The 22,199-nt window shown below is 42.8% G+C and overlaps 2 protein-coding genes across 2 annotated transcripts; one reads left to right on the top strand and one right to left on the bottom strand.

The window, feature by feature from the left end:
* Window positions 1-3,082: 3,082 nt before the first annotated feature.
* OR7D2 (olfactory receptor family 7 subfamily D member 2) lies at window positions 3,083-4,504 on the bottom strand. The gene has a single exon (XM_001160313.8). It carries the CDS (start codon window positions 4,335-4,337, stop codon window positions 3,399-3,401), a length of 939 nt encoding a protein of 312 aa, XP_001160313.3. The 5' UTR covers window positions 4,338-4,504; the 3' UTR covers window positions 3,083-3,398.
* Window positions 4,505-6,228: 1,724 nt separating this feature from the next.
* LOC744141 (elongin-C-like) lies at window positions 6,229-7,427 on the top strand. Its single transcript, XM_001160258.4, has 2 exons — window positions 6,229-6,972; window positions 7,306-7,427. Exons 1-2 carry the CDS (start codon window positions 6,747-6,749, stop codon window positions 7,425-7,427), a joined length of 348 nt encoding a protein of 115 aa, XP_001160258.3. The 5' UTR covers window positions 6,229-6,746.
* The last annotated feature ends 14,772 nt before the right edge of the window (window positions 7,428-22,199 follow it).

Genomic DNA, 22,199 nt, shown 5'->3' with positions numbered 1-22,199 from the left:
GTGAGCCAAGATCTCGCCACTGCACTCCAGCCTGGGCGACAAAGTGAGACTCCGTCTCAAAAATAAAACAAAACAAAAAAACACATATGTTCAACAATACACTAACCAATAATACATTGATTATGACAGTTTGGCCTTATTGTTCCATTACTACCTATTAAATAGTTATCTAATTAGAGATATATTTCATTATATCTCCCAGCCAGCCTCTCAGATAGACCATTATCACAGTATTAGATGAACTAGTGTAATAGAAATATGTTTTGTATTGCATACAAGGTTATACAGTTTGCAATAACAGTTTGCTTATGAATTCTGCAATAACAATTTGCTTATGAATTCTGGAAATTTTCATAAAATTGACTTCTTTTATGTAATAATATATACTAATAATATATACTAAAAATATTTGATGGAAAACTACCTTTACTGGTTCATGATACCATTATATATGATCATTGCATGATCTTGGAAGGAAAAAAAATGATTGTACTTAATTTGCTACTGAGGAATCTGAGGTTCAGAAAAGAGCTGTGAGCTGCCAAAGGTCCCAAATTCAAGAGCCAATGTATGGTTGATGAAGTAGCTACAAATCTGACATTTTTTTCTATTATCTGTGATCTCCATCCAAATCAAAGATTGTCATACTAATTTTAGATGGCTATTCTGAAGCATCCAAACTTCTGCCATGTAAGGTATTAGTTCATCATAGCTCTCTTCTAAATATTGACATAAAGAGCAAAGGACAGAGCATCACCTATGGGGAGCGTCTACAATGTGATTTCAACAGGCAATATTAATGTACCACTTATCATGTTCCTTGACTATTAGGTGACAAATGAAGAGCTCACTTTTATTGGTGACATATACATTTAATATCTTAGGATAAAGTTATAGAAGAACATGATTAAATTATTTATGATGAAATTGGTGGCTCAATAATCCTCAGACATCAGTAGAGCCACACAGCAACTGGAAGTAGAAAACCAGCATTTAAACCTCAGTTAGATGCCCTTCACAAAGACATATGTTTTATAACCAGCTTTATTTCTTGAGCACATTTAAAAATATTCCAATTGTAGAGAACTACAACATACCTTTGTTCCCAAATCAAAGTTCAGGAATAGAAGTCAATCTAGTTATTTTAATGAAGAGAATTGAATATAGGGAGTTGGTTCAATTGTTACTGCAGGACAAAGGCAAAAGGAAACAATGTAGTAACAGAAACAGTAACCGAAGGTAGCCTCTAAACTCTGAGGCTTCGGGGAGTGAAGGTGTTAGTGAAGTACACTGAACTTTCAGTGTGATGAGCCTTAGTGACCAGGAGTGGAATTACATAAGAAAACTACATGGGCCGGGTACGGTGGCTCACGCCTGCAATCCCAACACTTTGGGAGGCCATGGTGGGTGGTTGGCTTGAGGTCAGGAGTTTGAGATCAGCCTGGCCAACATGGTTAAACCCCATTTCTACAAAAATACAAAAATTAGCTGGGCGTGGTAGCCTGTGCCTGTTATCCCAGCTACTTGGGAGGCTGAGGCAGGAGAATTGCCTCAGAGGTTGCAGTGAGCTGAGATCATGCCACTGCACTCCAGCCTGGGCAACAGAGTGGGACTCCATCTCAAAAACAAACAAACAACAACAAAAACAAAAAACCCACATGGGAAATAGAACAGGGTTTCGAGAGTCCCAACCTGGCAAAAGATGAGTACAGAAGAATGACATCAGAACAGAAATACTATAGGTTAAAGACCAACATAATAAGAACCACACAAATCGTATCTCCTTGCTATTTTGAAATATTCCACATTATTGTTAACTAAAATTTCTCTACTGTACTATTAAATACTCGAATTTAATTCTTCTGCATGGACCTTTGGACCCATATACCAACTTCTCTTCAACCCCCTCCCCATTTTTACCACGCTCTGGTAGCCAATATTCTACTGTCTGCCTTCACGAGATTAACTTTTCAGCTCCTACGTATGAATGAGAACATGCATTTTTGTGCCTTCACCATTTCACTTAATGTAATGACCTACAGTCCCATCAAAGTTGTTGCAAATGACAAGATGCCATTTGTTTTACAGCTGAATCATATCTCATTGTATACGCATACACCACATTTTCTTTATTAGAAAGTAAAAATAACACATATTTTAAAGAACCAGTCTCTGAATGGGAAGTCTAGGGATATTGTACCATGTTATTATTTCCTATTTCTCTTTTTATGTATGCACAAGAAGGAAATATGATAAAAATCTATATACATGTAAAACTACAGTTGCAGTAGAAAAAATAAAAATTCTAAGGGGTGAAAATAACCCAGCATAATGACAGTCGGTTCAGTGTTGAAGGCAATGCATTTGAAGAAATCACATTGCCTGGTGGTACAAAAAACTCCTTTGTAACTTACATTGAGTTTAATCCCTTTGGGAACTTTACCATCTGAACTCTCTCTGATGCTTTGTAATATCCTCATACCCACACAAGTCTAAGTAAATCAGAATCTCTGGTAATGAGACCTGGGCATCAGCACTTGTAAGCTCTCTGGGCAATTTCAATCTAACTCAAACTCGAGGACCAGTGACATGGATCCTCACATATAATCTGCCTAAATAGATTTTATAGATGCAAAGTGTAAATAAATTACAAATGAACAGTGAAAAGCAATATAAATGTGAAGTACAGTAAATTCTCATTTAAGGTCTTCAATAGATTTTTGGAAACTGCAACAATAAGAAAAATGATGTATAATGAAACCAGATTCTTTTTCTCAACAACTTTATAGCTAAACAATGTTAAAGGAAATGACATCATTTGAGGACCTCCTATAATTCATTTTCTTAAAGTCACAGTTTCCAAGAACCTATCAACATTATGCGAGGACTTAACTGTATATAAGAAGAGAGATGTGGCCAGGTGCGGTGGCTCACGCCTGTAATCCCAGCACTTTGGGAGGCCGAGGCAGGTGGATCACAAGGTCAGGAGTTCGAGACCAGCCTGGCCAAGATGGTGAAACCCTGTCTCTACTAAAAGGCATGTGGTGGCACACACCTGTAATCTCAGCTACTCAGGAGGCTGAGGCAGAAGAATCACTTGAACCCGGGAGGCGGAGGTTGCAGTGAGCCGAGATCACTCCACTGCACTCCAGACTGGGAGACAGAGTGAGACTCCGTCTCAAAAAAAAAAAAAAAAAGTGCCTTATGTTCACTATTCAGGTAATTGGTACGCCAAAAGCTCAGACTTCACCCTTATGCAAATGCATGTTAAGAAATCTGCATTTGTACTCTCAAAGTATAAAAACATTTTTTTAATTTTAAAGAGTAAGAATTTCAAAATAAAACATTTTTGCCATTGGTGCTCACAAAACTTCTTAGTCCTGGGGCCAAGGGATCCATCACAAACAAGAGGCTGCCCTGCTGAGGAGACTCCCCAGGGCTCCCTTCACATCCTTGTTCCTCAGGCTGTAGATGAAGGGGTTCAACATGGGGGTGACCACAGTGTACATCACCGAGGCCACGGAGATTTTCTGGGAAGAGTGAGTCACCGCAGAAGTGAAGTGGACCCCAATGCCTGTCCCATAAAATAAAGAAACGACGGAGAGGTGAGACCCACAGGTGGAAAGTGCTTTTTGTTTTCCCCCAGATGAGGACATCTTCCTTATGGATGAAGCAATTCGTGAATAAGAGAAAATGATCCCAAGGAGGGGAAAAACGCCCAGCACACCCGTCATAAAGTATATCAACGTGCTGTTCAGGAAGGTATCAGAGCAGGCCAGCTGGAGGATGTACGTCAGTTCGCAGAAAAAATGTGGAATTTCAAAATCTTTACAGAAGATTAGATGCATCATCAGAGAAATATGGAGGAAGGATGTCGTGACACCAATGAGCCAGGTGACGAAAACCAGGAGGCCACAGAGGCGGGGGTTCATGATGATCATATAGTGCAGAGGGTGGCAGACAGCCACAAACCGGTCATAGGCCATCACGGTCAGGAGTAGCGTGTCCAGAATAGGAAAAAACATGGAGAAATAGACCTGTGTGAGGCAGTCCATGTAGGAGATGGCTTTGTTCTCGGTCTGGATGTTCACCAGCATCTTGGGGACGATGCAAGTGCTGAAACAGATGTCAACCCAGGACAGGTTGGAGAGGAAGAAGTACATGGGGGTGTGGAGGCGGGAGTCAGAGCCGATGGCCAGGATGATGAGCAGGTTCCCCAGCACCGTGACCAGGTACATGGACAGGAACAGCCCAAATATGAACGGCTGTAGTTCTGGATCCTCAGAGAGTCCGAGAAGGATAAACTCTAAAAATCCTGTTTGGTTTCCTGCTTCCATGTAGCTGATGTATCTACAAAAGAAGAGGTCATTAGCCAGGCATGGTGGTGGACACCTGTAGTCCCAGCTACTCGGGAGGCTGAGATGGAAGGATCACTTGAGCCCAGGAATTTGCAACTGCAGGGAGCTATGTTTACACCACTGCACTCCAGCCTGGGCAATAGAGGGAGACCTGTCTCAAAAAATAAAAATAAAAAATAAAATAAAAACAAAACTATGTACATATGTATTTATTTTAAAATATACATATTTATTTAAAATTATATTTATTTATTTATTTAAAAGGAAGCGGTAAGAGAAACATCAGTTAACATCCAATGGGCATCCTTCATATAATAGAAATGTTGTCCATACTATTTACTTGTGATTTATGGACTCATTTTGTCTAATCTTTCATACGTAAATGGAATTCTAAAAAATGAAGTCTCTCATCTCAACCACCCATATATTTAATTATTTAAAAATTAATTATATTCTGTATATTCAACGTATACTATATATGTTATGAGATACATACAGATAGTAAAATGGTTACTGTAGTGAAACAAATGAACATATCCATCATCTTACATAGTTACCCATTTTCTTTATAGCAAGAACAGCTACAGTCTACTGATGTAGCATAAATCTGGAATACTACACACTGTTATTGACTATAATTTTCATGGGTACACTGGACCTCTAGACTCGTTTATCCTATATATCTGCTACTTTGTATCCATTATCCTACATCTTCTTCATTTCCTCCCCCAGCCGCACCCCTCCTCTGGTAACCACTGTTTTATTCTCTCTCTATATTTGACTTTAAAAAAAATATTCCACATAGAAGTGAAAAAATGCAGTATTTTTCTTTCTGCATCTGACTTATTCCACTTAACATAATGGCCTCCAGATTCATCCATGTTGTGGCAAACGGCAGGATCTATTCCTATTTTATCAATCAGTGGAATAATATTCCATAGTGTAAAAATATATATACACACACATACACATACATATATATACACACACATACATATATATACACACAATGGAATATATATACACAAATATATACACACACACAAATGTACATATACATATATATCACATTTTCTTTAGCCATTTCTCCATCAGCAGACACTTAGGTTGTTTCCATATCTTGACTTTTGCAAGTAATGCTGCAATGAACATGAGCATGCAGATATCTTTACGAGTGGCAATTTCATTTTCTTTGGATACATATCCAGGGGAGGGATTGCTGGATCATATTTAATTTCTTTTTATTTTAAATTTCTTTTATTTTAAATTTATTCTTCTTTTTGATTTCTTTATTATTTTTATTTTTTGAGAAAGAGTCTCAAAATTTTAATTTCTTTTTCCTTTTTATTTTTTGAGACAGATTCTCTGTCGCCCAGGCTGGAGTGCAGTGGCGTGATCTCAGCTCACTGCAACCCCCACCTCCCAAGTTTAAGCGATTCTTGTGCCTCAGCCTCTTGAGTAGCTGGGATTACAGGTATGTGCCATCACGCCTAGCTAATTTTTGTATTTTTTGTATTTTTTCTTTTTTTTAGTAGAGACAGGGTTTCACCTTGTTGACCAGGCTGGTCTTGAACTCCTGGCCTCAAGTGATCCACCCGCCTTGGCCTCCCAAAGTGCTGGGGATTACAGGCGTGAGCCACCACACCCGGCCTCTATTTTTAATTCCTTTAGGAACCCTCACACTATTTCCCATAATGTCTGCTCCAATCTACATTACCACCGACAGGGCACAAGGGGTTCCCTTTTCTTCACACCCTTGCCAACTCTTGTCTTTTTAATAATAGTGAATAGTTAGTTAATAGTTAGCTAATAATAGAGCCAATTGTTAGCTAACCGCTAGTAATGGTTAATAATTCTAAGGTCAGGCATGGTGGCTCCCGCCTGTAATACCAGCACTTTGGGAGGCTGAGATGAAAAGATTGCTTGAGGCCAGGAGTTCAAGACCAGCCCGAACAACACAGTAAGACTTGCTCTCTACAAAAAAATAAACCAAATTAGCTGGGCATGGTGGCATGTGCCTGTAGTCCCAGCCACTCAGGAGGCTGAGGCGGGAGGATCGCTTTGAGCCACAGTGTTCGAGGATGCAGTGAGCTGAGATTGTGACACTGAACTTGAGCCTAGGTGACTGGGCGAGACCATGTCTTAAAAAAAAAAATTACACGGATCTCCCACCAGTCACAGAAAGCGGCTCTGACCCAGCTGAAGTAATTCTTTCCACTGCCCCAGAACCCACCCACGGGAGCAGGCAGCTGGGTTGGCAGGGCGGGGTGGGGCGGCCTTGGAATAGGGGCTGTGGCAGTACACAGAGACCCTGCTGCGCTGGCTGTGGGGCTGACGAGAAACTACTAAAGTTCTTGGGGAAGCAAAGTAGAATTTCGTAAGAACAAAATGGATGGCGAGAAGAAAACCTACGGTGGCTGTGAAGGCCCTGACGCCTTGTATGTCAAATTGATATTATCTGACGGCCACGAATTTATTGTCAAAAAAGAACGTGCATTAACATCGGGCACGATAAAAGCCATGTTGAGTGGCCCAGGTCAATTTGCTGAGAACGAAGCCGATGAGGTCCATTTTAGAGAGATCCCTTCACATGTGCCATCAAAAGTATATGCATGTGGCCGGATGCGGTGGCTCACGCCTGTAATCCCAGCACTTTGGGAGGCCGAGGCGGGTGGATCACCAGGTCAGGAGATCGAGACCATCCTGGCTAACACAGTGAAACCCCGTCTCTACTAAAAATACAAAAAAAATTAGCCAGGCGTGGTGGCGGGCTCCTATAGTCCCAGCTACTCGGGAGGCTGAGGCAGGAGAGTGGCGTGAACCCGGGAGGCGGAGCTTGCAGTGAGCCGAGATCTCGTGACACTGCACTCCAGCCTGGGCGAGAGAGCGAGACTCCGTCTCAAAAAAAAAAAAAAAAAAATGATAATAAATAAATAAATAAATAAAGTATGCATGTGTTTTATGTACAAGGTTCGCTACACTAACAGCTCCACTGAGATTCCCGAATTCCCAGTTGTGCCTGAAATTGCACTAGAACTGCTGATGGCTGCGAACTTCCTAGATTGTTAAATACAATAAATTATAATAAACTGTTAACTCATTTCAGTATTTAATACCTGTAGTTCAGTTAGTAATTTTTTCATATATAGCATGTTGCCTATATGCAGCTGAACTGTATAAAGTTCATTGAAAAGCAGATTATCTTCTGGTTTTGCATAGCAATCAAAGTTGAAATTTGTTTGCTACCTCAACAAATTAAGGGCATTTTCACAAACTGATAAATAAACAAAAATGCCAATTCATAGGTAAAAGAATAATAATAATAAACAATTCTAACAGGTGTGAGGAAATATCTCATAGTTAACCACCCATATTAAATATCCATTTTATAACGTCCCAAACAAAATAGAATTCTAGAAAATGGACTCTCTAATCCCAACCATCTATCTTAACACTGATTTTATAGCACCCCTATTACATGGTCAAGGAGATGCTTAATGGGACATAATAAACATGTGCTTTCTGATAGGATTCACTGGAAACAGCGAAACATCATTTCTGTGGGATTCCTGCCAAAGACGCAGAACTTTAAAGAGTAGGGAACATCACACAAACTGAGCTTGAGGGGCACAATATCTCACTTGTGCTCTTAAAAAATGTCAGTGCCATAAAATACAAAGAAATGCCAGGCATGGAGGCTTACACTTGGGATCCCAGCACTTTGTGAGGCTGTGGGAGTATCGTTTGAGTTTAGGAGTTTGAGGCCAGCCTAGGAAACATAGTGAAACCCCTTCTCTACAAAAATTAGCTGGGCATGGTGGCACATGCCTGTTGTCCCAGCTACTTGGGAGGCTGAGGCAGGAGAATTGCCTGAGCCCAGGAAGTTGAGGCTGCAGTGAGCTATGATTGCACCACTGCAACCCACCCAGCCTTGGTGACAGAGCAAGACCCCATCTCAAAAAAAAAAAAAAAAAAAAAAAGTCTAGGAAATGTTCCAGATTAAAGGAGGCAAAAAAGACATGTCAATCAAATGTAATGGATGACTTGAGTCTTTCTTTTGCTATAGATGACATTATTGGGATAATTAAAATACAAATGAGAAGAAATAAAAAAATATAAATGAGCTCTGTAAATTTTATAGTATTATATTAATGCTATATACTAATTACTATATTAATAATATAGTATATAGCAAATAGTATATTATATATCTATAATACTATATATAATATGGTATTAATGCCAATTTCCTGATTGTGATCATTGCACTGTAGTTATGTGAAACAATTTTTTTTTTTGACAGGGTCTGGGTCTGTTGCCCAGGCTGAAGTGCAGTAGCATGATCATAGCTCACTGCAACCTCCACTTCCTGGGCTTAAGCGATCCTCCCACCTCAGCCTCCTGAGTAGCTATGACTACAGGTGCTCGCCACCACACCCGGCTAATTTTTATATTTTTAATAGAGATGGGGTTTCACTATGTTGGCCAGGCTAGTCTCAAACTCCTGACCTCAGGTGATCCACCCGCCTCAGCCTCCTAAAGTGCTGGGATTACAGGCGTGAACCACTGTGCCCAGCCAGCATTATTTTTTACTTAACTATTTAGACAAATACACCATGAAGCCTGACAAACCTGAAGTTTCTTTGTGGCAAGTCCAGATCACATTCTAGAAAATTTTACTTTATCCAGATATTCCCCAAGGCTTTGTACTCATCATGGAAAGCTGAATGAAGGTAAAAAAAAAAAAATCGCATATAAGACAAACCAGAAATCTGCAAATTAATCTCATGTTGACAACAGATGCAAAAGCCTGAAAGGGGAGTGAAATGAAGTTATCTTTTGGATAAAATAACACACTCCATTACTAATGAATGTTTATCCTAAGAGTGTAAAAAAATTAATATCGGCAAGTCAGATAACAAAGTATATGCATGAATAGAGCAAGGCAGAAAAAGAAACCATGGTTTTAACATAAGCTAAAATTCATTTAATAAAATGTAACAGCCTGGCTGGGTGCTGTGACTCCTGCCTGTAATCCCAGCACTTTGAGAGGCTGAGGCAGGAGAAATTCTTGAGGCCAGGAGTTTGAGACCAGCCTAGACAACAAAATGAGACACTTGCCTCTACAAAAATAGATTTTAAAAAAATTAGCTACTTGGGAGGCCGAGGCAGGAGGTTTGCTTGAGCGCAGAAAGACCCTGTCTCAAAAAAAAAAAAGTCAACTTAAACACAATTAATTACAACTAATCAGTGTCATCAGCTTTCTTATGTATCTGCAAACAGCCATGAGAAAAAATAAGAGGAAAAAAAGTCCATTCACAGTTGCAGTGACGATATATGTAACATCTGGTGCAGAGTGAGCATTTAGTACATACTTGTTTTGTTTTGCTTTGCTTTGTTGATTTTTTTTTTAGACGGAGTTTTGTTCTTGTTGCCCAGGCTGAAGTGCAATGGCGCAATCTCAGCTCACTGCAACCTCTGCCTCCCAGGTTCAAGAAATTCCCCTGCCTCAGCCTCCCAAGTGGCTGGGACTACAGGCACACACCACCATGCCCGACTAATTTTGTATTTTTAGTAGAGACAGGGTTTCACCATGTTGGCCAGGATGGTCTCGATCTCTTGACCTTGTGATCCACCCGCCTCGGCCTCCTAAAGTTCTGGGATTATAGGCATGAGCCACTGCACCCGGCCGAGAACTATTATATTATACTAGAGAAGAAAAAGGAAGGTGTTAGCAGGTAGACTGAAAGGAATGCACTCAAGGTAGTGCCAGTTCCTACTGACATTGAGAAAGTCACTAGTTTCCAGAATGAAAGGCCATCAGAGGTGGAGGTGACAGAAACAGTTGCAATAGAATCTTTTTTTTTTTTTTTTGAGACAGCGTCTCACTCACTCTGTCACCCAGGCTGGAGTGCAGTGGCGTGATCTTGGCTCATGGCAACCTCTGTCTCCCGGGTTCAAGCCATTCTCCTGACTCAGGCTCCCGAGTAGCTGGGATTACAGGCATCCGCCACCATGCCCAGCTAATTTTTGTATTTTTAGATGAGACGGGGTTTCACCAAGTTGGCCAGGCTTGTCTTAGACTCCTGGCCTCAAGCGATCCGCCTGCCTCAGCCTCCCAAAAGTTGCAATGCCTTAAGACATCTATAACCAGGTAAGGGAATCCTAGAGACATTTTAAAAATCATGAGACGTTATCAACCCTGTCACCTCCATCTCTGTTCCTCCCCACACTACTTTTTAAATCCTTTTCACACACGGTACTAACAAGGATAGTGTGAGTCACTCAACTGACATTGCTTGAAAAAAAAAAATGCTGGTATGTCTTCCCTGAAGACAGAATCTAGCAGGGAAAGGCGGGGAGATGGAACTTGTCATGAAGTCATCCTGACTCTCCTCTCTAAGATGCACGAGTGTGGCGTCAGGAAACTGTCCAGGTGAGGTGTTCTAGGGAAGTATTTATGGTTTCTCAAGCCCCAGGGAGCTGATGTCTCATCCTTCCTCATTAAATCCACTGTTCCAGTGATGTTCTACTCTCCAACCCATTCGGCTCCCTTGGGATCAAGAGCAAATGGCAGAAAGGTATGATGTGTTCTAATTCTGTTTCCAAGAAGGCAGCTCTGAAGCCAGGTGGCTCTCTCTGCACCTCCCACCCTCTTGGGGCCTCTTTATTCTTGGAAGAGCTTTCATCACTATTGGTTTGGCTTTGAGATAAAGAGGTTTTTCCCTCTGGAATGTGTCGCAGAAGCTACAAAGACCCATCTCTCTGTAATCCCAGTGCCTAAGGGTGTCAAGGTAACACAGAAGAAAATAGAGATGCAACTATTTCCGTGAATCCCTTGTGATCGCGTTGGCTACAGGGCGTTAAACAGGCTGTGGACATGTCGTAAGTCCTGTTTCAAGAGAGGGAGAGTCAACCATTGTGAGATACAGCAAGGTTTCTCTTCAAACAGCCTGCTTAGCTTCTTATTCTCTAATTCCAAGTACCTCCCACACACACTTTCTTCTCCTTTTCTTCTTTCTGATTTTGCTGCATGCCCAGATATGCCACCGTCCCAGCTCACATTTCTTTCCTTATTTAAGAATAGACTAGCTGTCTAGTCCTCTGTAGAAGACCCCTTCCTCCTCTCCCCTCTCTCCCATCACACACCCACCTTATCTAAGACAGTTTAAATGTGTAACCAATCAAGTCTAGTTTAGATTGTGCTGTCCGACCCCAGCCAATGGGGAAAGGACACAAAGTCAAGAGTCGCATTAAGAATAAAAGTTTCTACTCTCCTTTGTTCAGGGTGCTCTTGTAGCAGCCAACCCTACGAGAAGCACCCTTCTGAGCAGAAGTAAATTTGCTTTGCTGAGAAATCCTTTGTTTGAGTGCTCATTTTTCTTTATGACTCCAAGATTTATTTCTAACAACCATGTAAAATGATGCTATAGGGCCAAGCAAAATAAAGGCTGAAGAATATCCATCACATTTAATGGCATGGAAAACATTAGAAACAGCGATCTGGGTAGAGTGATGGGGAAAATTTCGTTGATGGCAAGTTTGGGAGGAACTGAACAATAAGAAAAAAGTTTTTTTCAATTTTTAAAATGATGGTAAAATATACATAACATACAGTTCACCATCTTAACCATTTTAAGTGTACTAAGTGGCATTAAGTATATTCACAATGTTAAGCAGCCATCACTATCCTCCATATTCAGAATCTTCTCATCTTCCCAAACTGAAACTCTGTCCCGTAACACTCATCCCTCATTCACCCTCCCCAGCCCCTAATGAACCACCATACCACTTTCTGTCTCTATAATTCTGACTGTGGTACCTACTTCATAGACGGAAGTATACACTGTTTGTCTTTTTGTGACTGACTTATTTCACTTAAGTGAAATATTGCCAAGGTTCATGTATGCTGTATATGTGTCCGAATGTTCTTTCTCTCTCTCTCCTCTCTTTTTTTTTCTTTTTTCTTTTTTGTCAGGGTCTTACTCTGTCACCTAGGCTGGAGTGCAGTGGCACAATCATAGCTCATTACAATCCCAAAGACCTGAGATCAAGCAATCCTCCCACATCAGTCTCCCAATTAGCTAATTTGTTTTTTATTTTTTGTTGTTTTTCTATTTATTATTATTATTTTTTATATTATTATTTTGAGACAAAGCCTCACTCTTGTCACCCAGCCTGGAGTGCAACTTCCACCTCCAGGGTTCAAGCGATTCTCCTGCCTCAGCCTCCCGAGTAGCTGGGATTACACGTGTGCGCCACCATGTCCGGCTAATTTTTGTATTTTTAGTAGAGATGGGGTTTCACCATGTTGGCCGGGCTGGTCTCATATTCCTGCCCTTGAGTGATCCTCCCGCCTCAACCTCCCAAAGTGTTGGGATTATAGGCATGAGGCACCATGCTCAGGAGAATGTTCTTTGTTAAGGCCACAAAATATTTCATTATATTATATGTATATACGCACATTTTGTTTACCCATTAATCTGTCAATGGCTGACAGATCTTTTAAAATTAAAATTAAATGTACAAAAATCTGTGTGGTTTGCAGGAATAAATTTTGATTATTTCAAATATACAACAAAATGTGCTTGGCCGGGTGTGATGGCTCACGCCTGTAATCCCAGCACTTTGGGAGGCCAAGGTAGGTGGATCACCTGAGGTCAGGAGTTCGAGACCAGCCTGGCCAACGTGGTGAAACCCTGTCTCTGCTAAAAATACAAAAAAAAAAAAAAAAAAAAAAAATTAGCTGGGCGTGGTTGTGGGCGCCTGTAATCCCAGCTACTTGGGAAGCTAAGGCGAGAGAATTGCTTGAACCCAAGAGGTGGAGGTTGCAGTGAGCCGAGATTGCACCATTGTACTCCAGCCTGAGTAACAAAAGCGAATCCCTGTCTCAAAAAAAAAAGTGGTAAATATTTTTCTGAAATATAATTTTTAATATAAAATTATTAACACATTATTTCATTTTTTTTCATTTGTTTGTTTTGGTGCAGTCTCACTCTGTCACCCAGGCTGGAGTGAGCGGTGCAATCTCAGCTCACTGTAACCTCTGCCTCTCGGGTTCAAGTGATTCTCCCACCTCAGCCTCCTGAGGCGTAGTAGCTGTGATTACAGGCATATGTGCCACCACACCCAGATAATTTTTGTATTTTTAGTAGAGATGGGGTTTCACCGTATTGGCCAGGCTAGTCTCAAACTCCTGGCCTCAAATGATCCACCCACCTTGGCCTCCCAAAGTGCTGGGATTACAGGCGTGAGCCATGACGCCTGGCCATTTAGGGGTAATCTTTTTAACTGAACAGAAGAAATTGAAGTAATTTGCAACTCGACTGGACAAAAATCATTTGCAATTGATTAATTCCCTGTGGGTTGGCAATAACTTCACAGAGTCCAGGTCTCAAGCAAACAAACGAACATTGCCTTGAGAAGGAAAGAACTAGGTAGGCCCGTCAGACAATGCTTCAGCGTGATACTGAACAGAAATGCGGTCATCCTTTTGCCTTATTTAAAAGGTTTAGGTAATTTGCTTCTTAATACAAAGGATGGATTAGAAGACAGGAGGGTGATGGAACAAGAGATGGAGTTGGAGCAAAAAACAGGAGTCAGATCATGGAGGACACTGGAGTTTAGGTTTCCTTCTGGAGTGGAAGTAAGAGCACCGGGTGTTAAAAAAAATGTGTACAATGATGTTCCCCTGCAGAATGGGCAGGAAGGGTGCCAGGCTATCTACAGCCCAGATGACAGATCATGTGGACTTGAATCAAAGCAGCATTGGTGGATGTTCTAAAAAAAAAAGTCTATTAAAATGGCATCTAATTCTTGCTATATATATATATGTATATATATAATAATAAATATATATAAAAATAAAATATATATAATAAAAATATATAAAAATATATATATTTTTGAGATGGAGTCTTGCTCTGTCATCCAGGCTGGTGTGCAGTGGCACAATCTCGGCTCACTGCAACATCTGCCTCCTGGGTTCAAGCGATTCTCCTGCCTCAGCCTCCCAAGTAGCTGGGATTATAGGCACACGCCAGCATACTGGACTAATTTTTATATTTTTAGTAGAGACAAGTTTTCACCGTGTTGGCCAGGCTGGTATTGAACTCCTGACCTCAGGTGATCCTCCCCCCTTGGCCTCCCAAAATGCTGGGATTACAGGTGTGAGCCACTGCACCCAGCCCTCATTCTCTTTTCTATCAGTTATTTATTTAGGAATTAAAAAAAATTTTTTTCCAGTTTTCTAGTTTCCTAAGCACTTTTTTTTTTTTTTACATAATTTGCCTTTTCTGACTTGACTTGTGATATGTCTGTATTATGAACTAAATTCTCATATTGATGTTGGTGAATAGAATCAAAGTCTGTAAAATATTTGAAGAGATTTATTCTGAGCTAAATATGAGTGACCGATGGCCCATAACATAGCCCCAGGAGACCTTGAGAACATGTGCCCCCAAAGTGGTCAGGCTATAGCTTGGTCTTACACATTTTAGGGAAACATCAATCAATACGTATAAGATGTACATTGGTTCGGCCGGGCGCAGTGGCTCACGCCTGTAATCCCAGCACTTTGGGAGGCTGAGGCGGGTGGATCATGAGGTCAGGAGATCGAGACCATCCTGGCTAACACGGTGAAACCCCGTCTCTACTAGAAAAAAATACAAAAAATTAGCCGGGCATGGTGACGGGTGCCTGTAGTCCCAGCTACTCAGGAGGCTGAGGCAGAAGAATGGCGTGAACCCGGAAGGCGGAGCTGGCAGGGAGCCAAGATGTGCCACTGCACTCCAGCCTGGGCAATAGAGCGGGACTCCGTCTCAAAAAAAAAAAAAAAAGATGTACATTGGTTCAGTCCGGAAAGGTGGGACAACTGGAAGTGGGGCTTCCAGGTCATATGCAGATTCAAAGTTTTTCCAATAGGCAGTTGGTTGAAAGAGTTTTTCTATCAGACCTGGAATCAGGCCGGGCACGGTGGCTCATGCATGTAATCCCCGCACTTTGGGAGGCCGAGATGGGAGGATTGCTTGAGCTCAGGAGTTCGATACCAGCCAGGGTCGCATGGCAAAACCCCATCTCAACAAATAATACAAAAACCAGCCAGGCATGGCGGCATGTGTCTTGTAGTCCCAGCTACTCAGGAAGCTGAAGCAGGAGAATCACTTGAGCCTGAGAGGTTGAGGCTGCAGTGAGCCATGATCGTGCCACTGCACTCCAGCCTGGGCAACAGGGTGAGACTCTGTCTCAAGAAAAAAAAAAGTTTCCAGGGAAAGTATTATGATAAGACAGAGAGAAGGGAATTGATCAGGTTGTATACTTTAAATATGTGAATTTCGGCCGGGCACGGTGGCTCACGTCTGTAATCCTAGCACTTTGGGAGGCCGAGGCAGGCGGATCATGAGGTCAGGAGATCGAGACCATCCTGGCTAACATGGTGAAACCCCATCTCTACTAAAAAAAAATACAAAAAAAATTAGCCGGGTGTGGTGGTGGGCGCCTGTAGTCCCAGCTACTCGGGAGGCTGAGGCAGGAGAATGGTGTGAACCCGGGAGGTGGAGCTTGCAGTAAGCCAAGATCACGCCACTGCACTCCAGCCTGGGCAAAAGAGCGAGGATCTGTCTCAAACAAACAAACAAACAAACAAACAAATAAATATGTGAATTTCCCACATGTTCATCACTTCTCAATAAAGATGTTCCCCTTACTTAGACTCTTGCAATAATACACTGGCCTTGTGGCCAACTGCAGAAAAGAATGGCCACTGTGTCTTTTCTTCCCTATATCCAAGCCCCTTTTGTGTAACTGAGTGCCCTTCCACCTTGGGCTCACCCATGATTGCACTGGCTGATGGGGCATAGGCATTCCCAATACAAGCTCTGCTGGAACACTCCAGCAATGTGTGAACAGGCCTTACCTGGATGACTGGAGGAATGAGACCTTGAATGAAGAACAATAAACCCCACCCCACCTAGAGAGTGACTGCAGAAGCCAGTCAAGAGAACTCTCAGGCTAAGCACAGCCCAAATTGTCGACAAACAAACCCTAAATAAAAGGTGGTGGGGTGTTGTTGTTTGAGAGAGGGGATTTCACCATGTTGCCCAGGCTGGTCTTGAACTCCTGGACTCAAGTAATCCTCCTGCCTGGCCCCCAAACTGCTGGGATTATGAGACACTGAGCCCGGCCTGGTGGTTGCTTTAAACCACCATGTTTTGGGTGGCTATGAAACAAAAGCTCATAGAAACAGGACCCTTCATTCCATTCTGCAATTGGGAACCAGTTACCTTGCTCAACTGCAAACTTCATTAAATATCAATTGGTTTCCATCGATTTCCAACTAACATTTACATTGAAACTAGTAGACTAACATATAGATATATGTGTGTGAGCCAGGCACAGTGGCTCATGACTGTAATCCCAGCACTTTGGTAGGCTGAGGCAGGAGGATTGCTTGAGCCCAGGAGTTTGAGACTAGCCTGGGCAACATAACAAGATTGTGTCTCTACAAAAATAAAAAAAATAGAATTAGTCAGGCATGGTAGTGTGTGCCTATAGTCCAGGTACTTAAGAGGCTGAGGTTGGCAGATGGCTTAAACCCAGGAGGTTGAGGCTGCAGAAAGCTATGGTCATGCCACTGCACTCCAATCTGGGTGACAGAATGAGACCGAGTCTTTAAAAAAAGAGAGAGAATAAAGGAAATGTGTGTGTTCTCCAATCTGTCCCATATTACCTTTCAAGTCTGCCTCTTACTCCAAAGATTGTCTTTTATCTACAGAATGTAATATACTGTCATTTTTTCAGTGCCTTTGCACTCAGGATTAGCATGCTTATTTGATTCTGCTCCTGAACTCTTAATGAGCCTTCTACAAGGCAGGCTCGGTGGCTCATGCCTGTAATCCTAGCACTTTGGGAGGCCGAGGCGGGCAGATTGCCTGAGCTCAGGAGTTTGAGACTGGCCTGGGAACATGATAAAACCTGTCTCTACTAAAATACAAAAAATTAGCCAGGCATGGCAGCGTGTGCCTGTAGTCCCTGCTACTCGGGAGGCTGAGGCAGGAGAACCGCTTGAACCTGGGAGGCGGAAGTTGCAGTGAGCTGAGATCGCACCACTGCACTCCAGCCTGGGCAACAGAGCGAGACTCCATCTCCAAATAATCATAATCACAATCATAATCATCCTTCTACACTGAGCTTGCATCATCTCTTCTACTTAGATTTTCTTGATGGCCCCCAGTTCAACATCTTCCTCATCTGGGGCCTCCCAGATGGATTCACCTGCCATACTAGGTGTCTTATTTACTGTTAATATCGCTCTTCTCCTAGACCTTTACTTTCTTAAGGGCAGTACTTTGTCTTATTGATCTTTCTTCCCAAAACCTAATTAAAAGTGTAAGGCACTTAGCTAATATTCATTGGGTATATACAATAGGTTCCCCAGCAGGGAAGAATTCCTGAGTGGATTGGATGTTACCCAAAGGTTACACAAGACAGAGATTGTCCCTGCTGGAGAGGGTCCAAGAACTGAAAACAAGACTCAGACAAGCAGACTGTGTTCCTGTAATTAGAAGTTCCCTCCAGAGACTGTGTGACACTTTCTTTCTGAGAACTGGCAGGGAAGTGCAATGAGAGGCAACTGTCATGGGCCACTGAGGTTATCCATGGAATTCATTATCGGGATGGAGAAATTGGGCACAAAGGGACCAGTTATGCCGGTTCCCAAGGCTCATTTAAAAAATGGCCGATTTTACTCAATGCTGAGAGAAAGTACTCTCTTCCCCTTGGGCCCGGCCTCTAGGGTACACATTCTTTTTCTCAACCCTGGCAATAGCCAGTGAGTAATTGCTATTTCTTCACTAATGAGCCTAGGAAAACTTTTGACCAAGGCTTGCTGAACGTTCAGCATTTTCACTTGGGGATGTAAACTGCCCCGACCACACACTCAAAGTCCTGCGTGGAAGCACTGCCAGGGGAAAGGAAGGGATTTCAGGAAGCCAAGTGGAACACCACAAGCCCCTTTGTCATGTGCTCTGAGCCCAACAGATCCACTGGTTGATGCAGGCATGAAAGGGGTCAAGAGGTGAAACAAGAGCTGAATGTCAGAGTAAGCACTTGACACTAGTCCCAGTTTCCAGCTGGTAAGTTGACTCTTTGACCTGTCTCTTTCTCTGCAGAAAGTAAATGACTGGCCTCCAGTGTTGTTGGGAAGACTGGTCAATCTACGAAAAAAGTGCTCCAATCCGCCATCTTCTTGGTTGAGGTAGAGAAAAATTATCACCAATGTTAGGTCAAAATAACTGTCAAGGGCCCAGCATGGTGGCTCACGCCTGTAATCCCAGCACTTTGGGAGGCCGAGGCAGGCGGATCACCTGAGGTTGGGAGTTCGAGACCAACCTGACGAACATGGAGAGACCCCCGTCTCTACTAAAAATACAAAATTAGCCGGTCATGGTGGCGCATGCCTGTAATCCCAGCTACTCAGGAAGGCTGAGGCAGGAGAATCACTTGAACCTGGGAGGCAGAGGTTATGGTGAGCCAAGATCGCGCCAGTGCACTCCAGCCTGGGCAACAAGGGCGAAACTCCATCTTAAAAAAAAAACAAAAAACTGTCAAGTCCCAAGGCTGGTGTAATCCCAGCACTTTGGGAGGCTGAGGTGGGCAGATCACTTGAGGCCAGGAGTTCAAGACCAACCTGGCCAACATGGCAAAATTCTGTCTAGTAAAAATACAAAAATTTGTCAGGCATGGTGGTGGGTACCTGTAACCTCAGCTACTCCTGAGGTTAAGGCAGAAGAATCGCTTGAGCCTGGGAGGCAGAGGTAACACTGAACCGAGATCGTACCATTGCACTCCAGCCTGGGTGACAGAGCAACACTCTGTCTCAAAATAATAACAATAAATAATAATAATAATAATCAGCTTTTATTCTGAACTCAAGAAAGTAGCATCGGGCTAAAGACAAATCAAGGAACTCATGTTGCTTAAATGTAAGGGTTTTCTTGGGCAAAAGATTAAGACCTTGGAGGCCAAACCAGATAGAAATGAATGGACTGGAAGAAAATGCAGATCAAACAGTCCTTGAAAACAGAAACAACCGTCGAGTTTTGACAAGTGTTCTTCAAATCTTGCAACCTGAAAACCAAATACAGTGAGAGAAGCAGGGTCTCATGGAGCAAGCTGGAATTGCTCTTGTCATGACAGAAAGAAATGCTTTGATGATTCCTCAGTAAGCATTCCCAGCCCTGTTCTGTTTTAGGAGAAACTGAAATGTACAGGAAAGCTGCCTCTTGAGGATTTCTGTGATGATTTTGTTTCCTAAAAAGGTAAAGTGGCCAAAAATGAGTGTACACCCCTGTCTCTACTAAAATACAAAAAAATTAGCGGCGCGTGGTGGCAGGTGCCTGTAGTCCCAGCTATTTGGGAGGCTGAGACAGGCGAACCGCTTGAACCCGGGAGGCAGAGGTTGCAGTGAGCCGAGATCGTGCCACTGCAGTCCAGCCTGGCGACAGAGCGAGACTCCATCTCAAAAAAAAAAAAAAGAGTATACGCTGTACACTGCACAGGTTGAATGGGTCAATCCCATCTGTCTGTTCCCCTCCTCAACTTTACTTTTCCTTACAGCATTTATTCTTCTCCACATTTACTTTTCTTCCTAGTGTTTATTTATTTGCTTGTACTCTGGCTCCAAAGTTTAACGTCAAGATTACTATGAATGGGACCAGTTTTGTGTACTGCTGCCTTGCCAAAGCCTATAAATACCTGGACAAGAAAGTCATTAGTTAATTCCCAGTATTTATGAGAATGTAGTATGACATTCCTAGCATTTTAATGTAGCTGATAAAAGTCATTTCGTAAGTGATGGAGGTAAAATGAGTTATCCATTCTGACAAGATCTCTAAGTACAACATACCCTGCCACCAAACTGATGGCAATTCTTAGACCTTCTCAAGAGACACAAATACCCTCATACTCACACCTCCAAAGGGACTAGGGATCTCTGGTCTAAAAAAACCCAAATCCAAGCTGAGACACACACTTAACAGTCCCCCAAGGGCTTTTACAAAGAAGAAACTTAGCACAATACATAATAAATATATATATATTTTTTGTTTTTGTTTTTGTTTTTTTTTTGAGACAGAGTCTCGCTGTGTCACCAAGGCTGGAGTGCAGTGGCAAAATCTCGGCTCACTGCAACCTCCGCCTCCCTGGTTCACGCGATTCTCCTGCCTCAGCCTCCCAGGTAGCAGGGAATATAGATATGCACCACCATGCCCAGCTAATTTTTTTGTATTTTTAGTAGAGACGGGATTTCACCATGTTGTCCAGGCTGGTCTCGAACTCCTGACCTCATGTGATCCCCCAGCCTCGGCCTCCCAAACTGCTGGGATTACAAGCATGAGCCACTGTACCTGACTGATACGTAAATATTTTGCAAGTAACCTGCCTGACTGCAAACCCTTGGCCTCTCTACTCCTAACTCCAAACCCAGGTTTCCCAGGACACAAATATTAGGAATGCATGGATGTGTTCACTCAGGTGAGGAACGATGCCCGCAATGGCCAATGTGTGCAGAATAACAATGTAAGGCCAGGCGCAGTGGCTCACGCCTGTAATCCCAGCACTTTGGGAGGCCAAAATGGGAGAGGATCACTTGAGGTCAGGAGTTCGAGATCAGTCTGGCCAACATGGTGAAGCCCCGTCTCTACCAAAAATGCAAAAATTACCTGGGTGTGGTGGTGTGTGCCTGTAATCCCAGCTACTTTGGAGGGTGAGGCAAGAGAATCCCTTGAACCTGGGAAATGGAGGTTGCAGTGAGCTGAGATCGTGCCATTGCACTTTGGCCTGGGTGACAGAGTCAGGCCCTGACTCAAAAAAAGAAAAAAAAAAAAAAAAAAAAGAGGGAAATGGAGAAATTGGAGAAAAGAGAGAGACAGAATTTTAAAAATCTAGAGAAAGAAATATAAAGAGAGAGAGAGAGATGGAAAGGGAAGAAAGTAAAACCACTTAGCTAAGGAAGCTCAAAAATGAAAATGTGGAAATGGGAGAGGGTAGAAGGCTGTTGGAGAGGGAGTCTGAGGCCCTCAGAAGAACCAAGCATGTAAGGAAGAAAATTAAGGAATAAAACTGTCCCGAATGTCAAAGTCAGAGTCCACCACTCGTAGGCTCCCACCCTGGAAACACACTAGGTCTTCTGTTGTGCTGAATGGCGGTAGCTGCTTCTCCACGTGGCAGAAAGGCGGCTGAGCAGACCATGTGAGAGCACAAACACTATCTCCAGCAACACAGGAGTCCAGGGTCTTCACACCCATGAGGTCCCCGCCGGGCCTCCAGGCTTAATCTCAATCTTGCCATTTTCCTTCCTGGTAACTAAAAACAATGGCCAAAGTTCCATCATGGAGCTTGGATTCCTGTGCAATTGGGTTCTGCTTGCAACAGAAGGTGGTTTGAAAACAACCTTTTAATGGCATCAGACCCACTTGTCATCACTGCATGGCTGCTGATGGGTACCTGAGACACCTTTTTTGTAGGATTTCCTTGTTCCTTGGTAGGGTTTCTAATGAAATAACAGGAGGTGGAGGGGAGGGCATGTGTGGGGGGTGTCAGTTACTACATGTTTGGTTTTTTTTTTGACCGAGTCTCACTCTTTCGCTCAGGCTGGTGTGCAGTGGTGTGATCTCAGCTCACTGCAACCTCTGCCTCCTGGGTTCGAGCAATTGTCTTGCCTCAGCTTCCCAGTAGCCGGGACTACAGGCACGCACCACCACGCCCAGCTAACTTTTGTATTTTTAGTAGAAACGAGGTTTCACTATGTTGGTCAGGCTGATCTCGAACTCCTGGCCTCGTGAT

Source organism: Pan troglodytes, chromosome 20 (genome assembly GCF_028858775.2).
Source record: "Pan troglodytes isolate AG18354 chromosome 20, NHGRI_mPanTro3-v2.0_pri, whole genome shotgun sequence".
NCBI lineage: Eukaryota > Metazoa > Chordata > Mammalia > Primates > Hominidae > Pan > Pan troglodytes.
The sequence above is the reverse complement of the archived record's forward strand: the minus strand, read 5'-3'. Positions and strand labels throughout refer to the sequence as shown.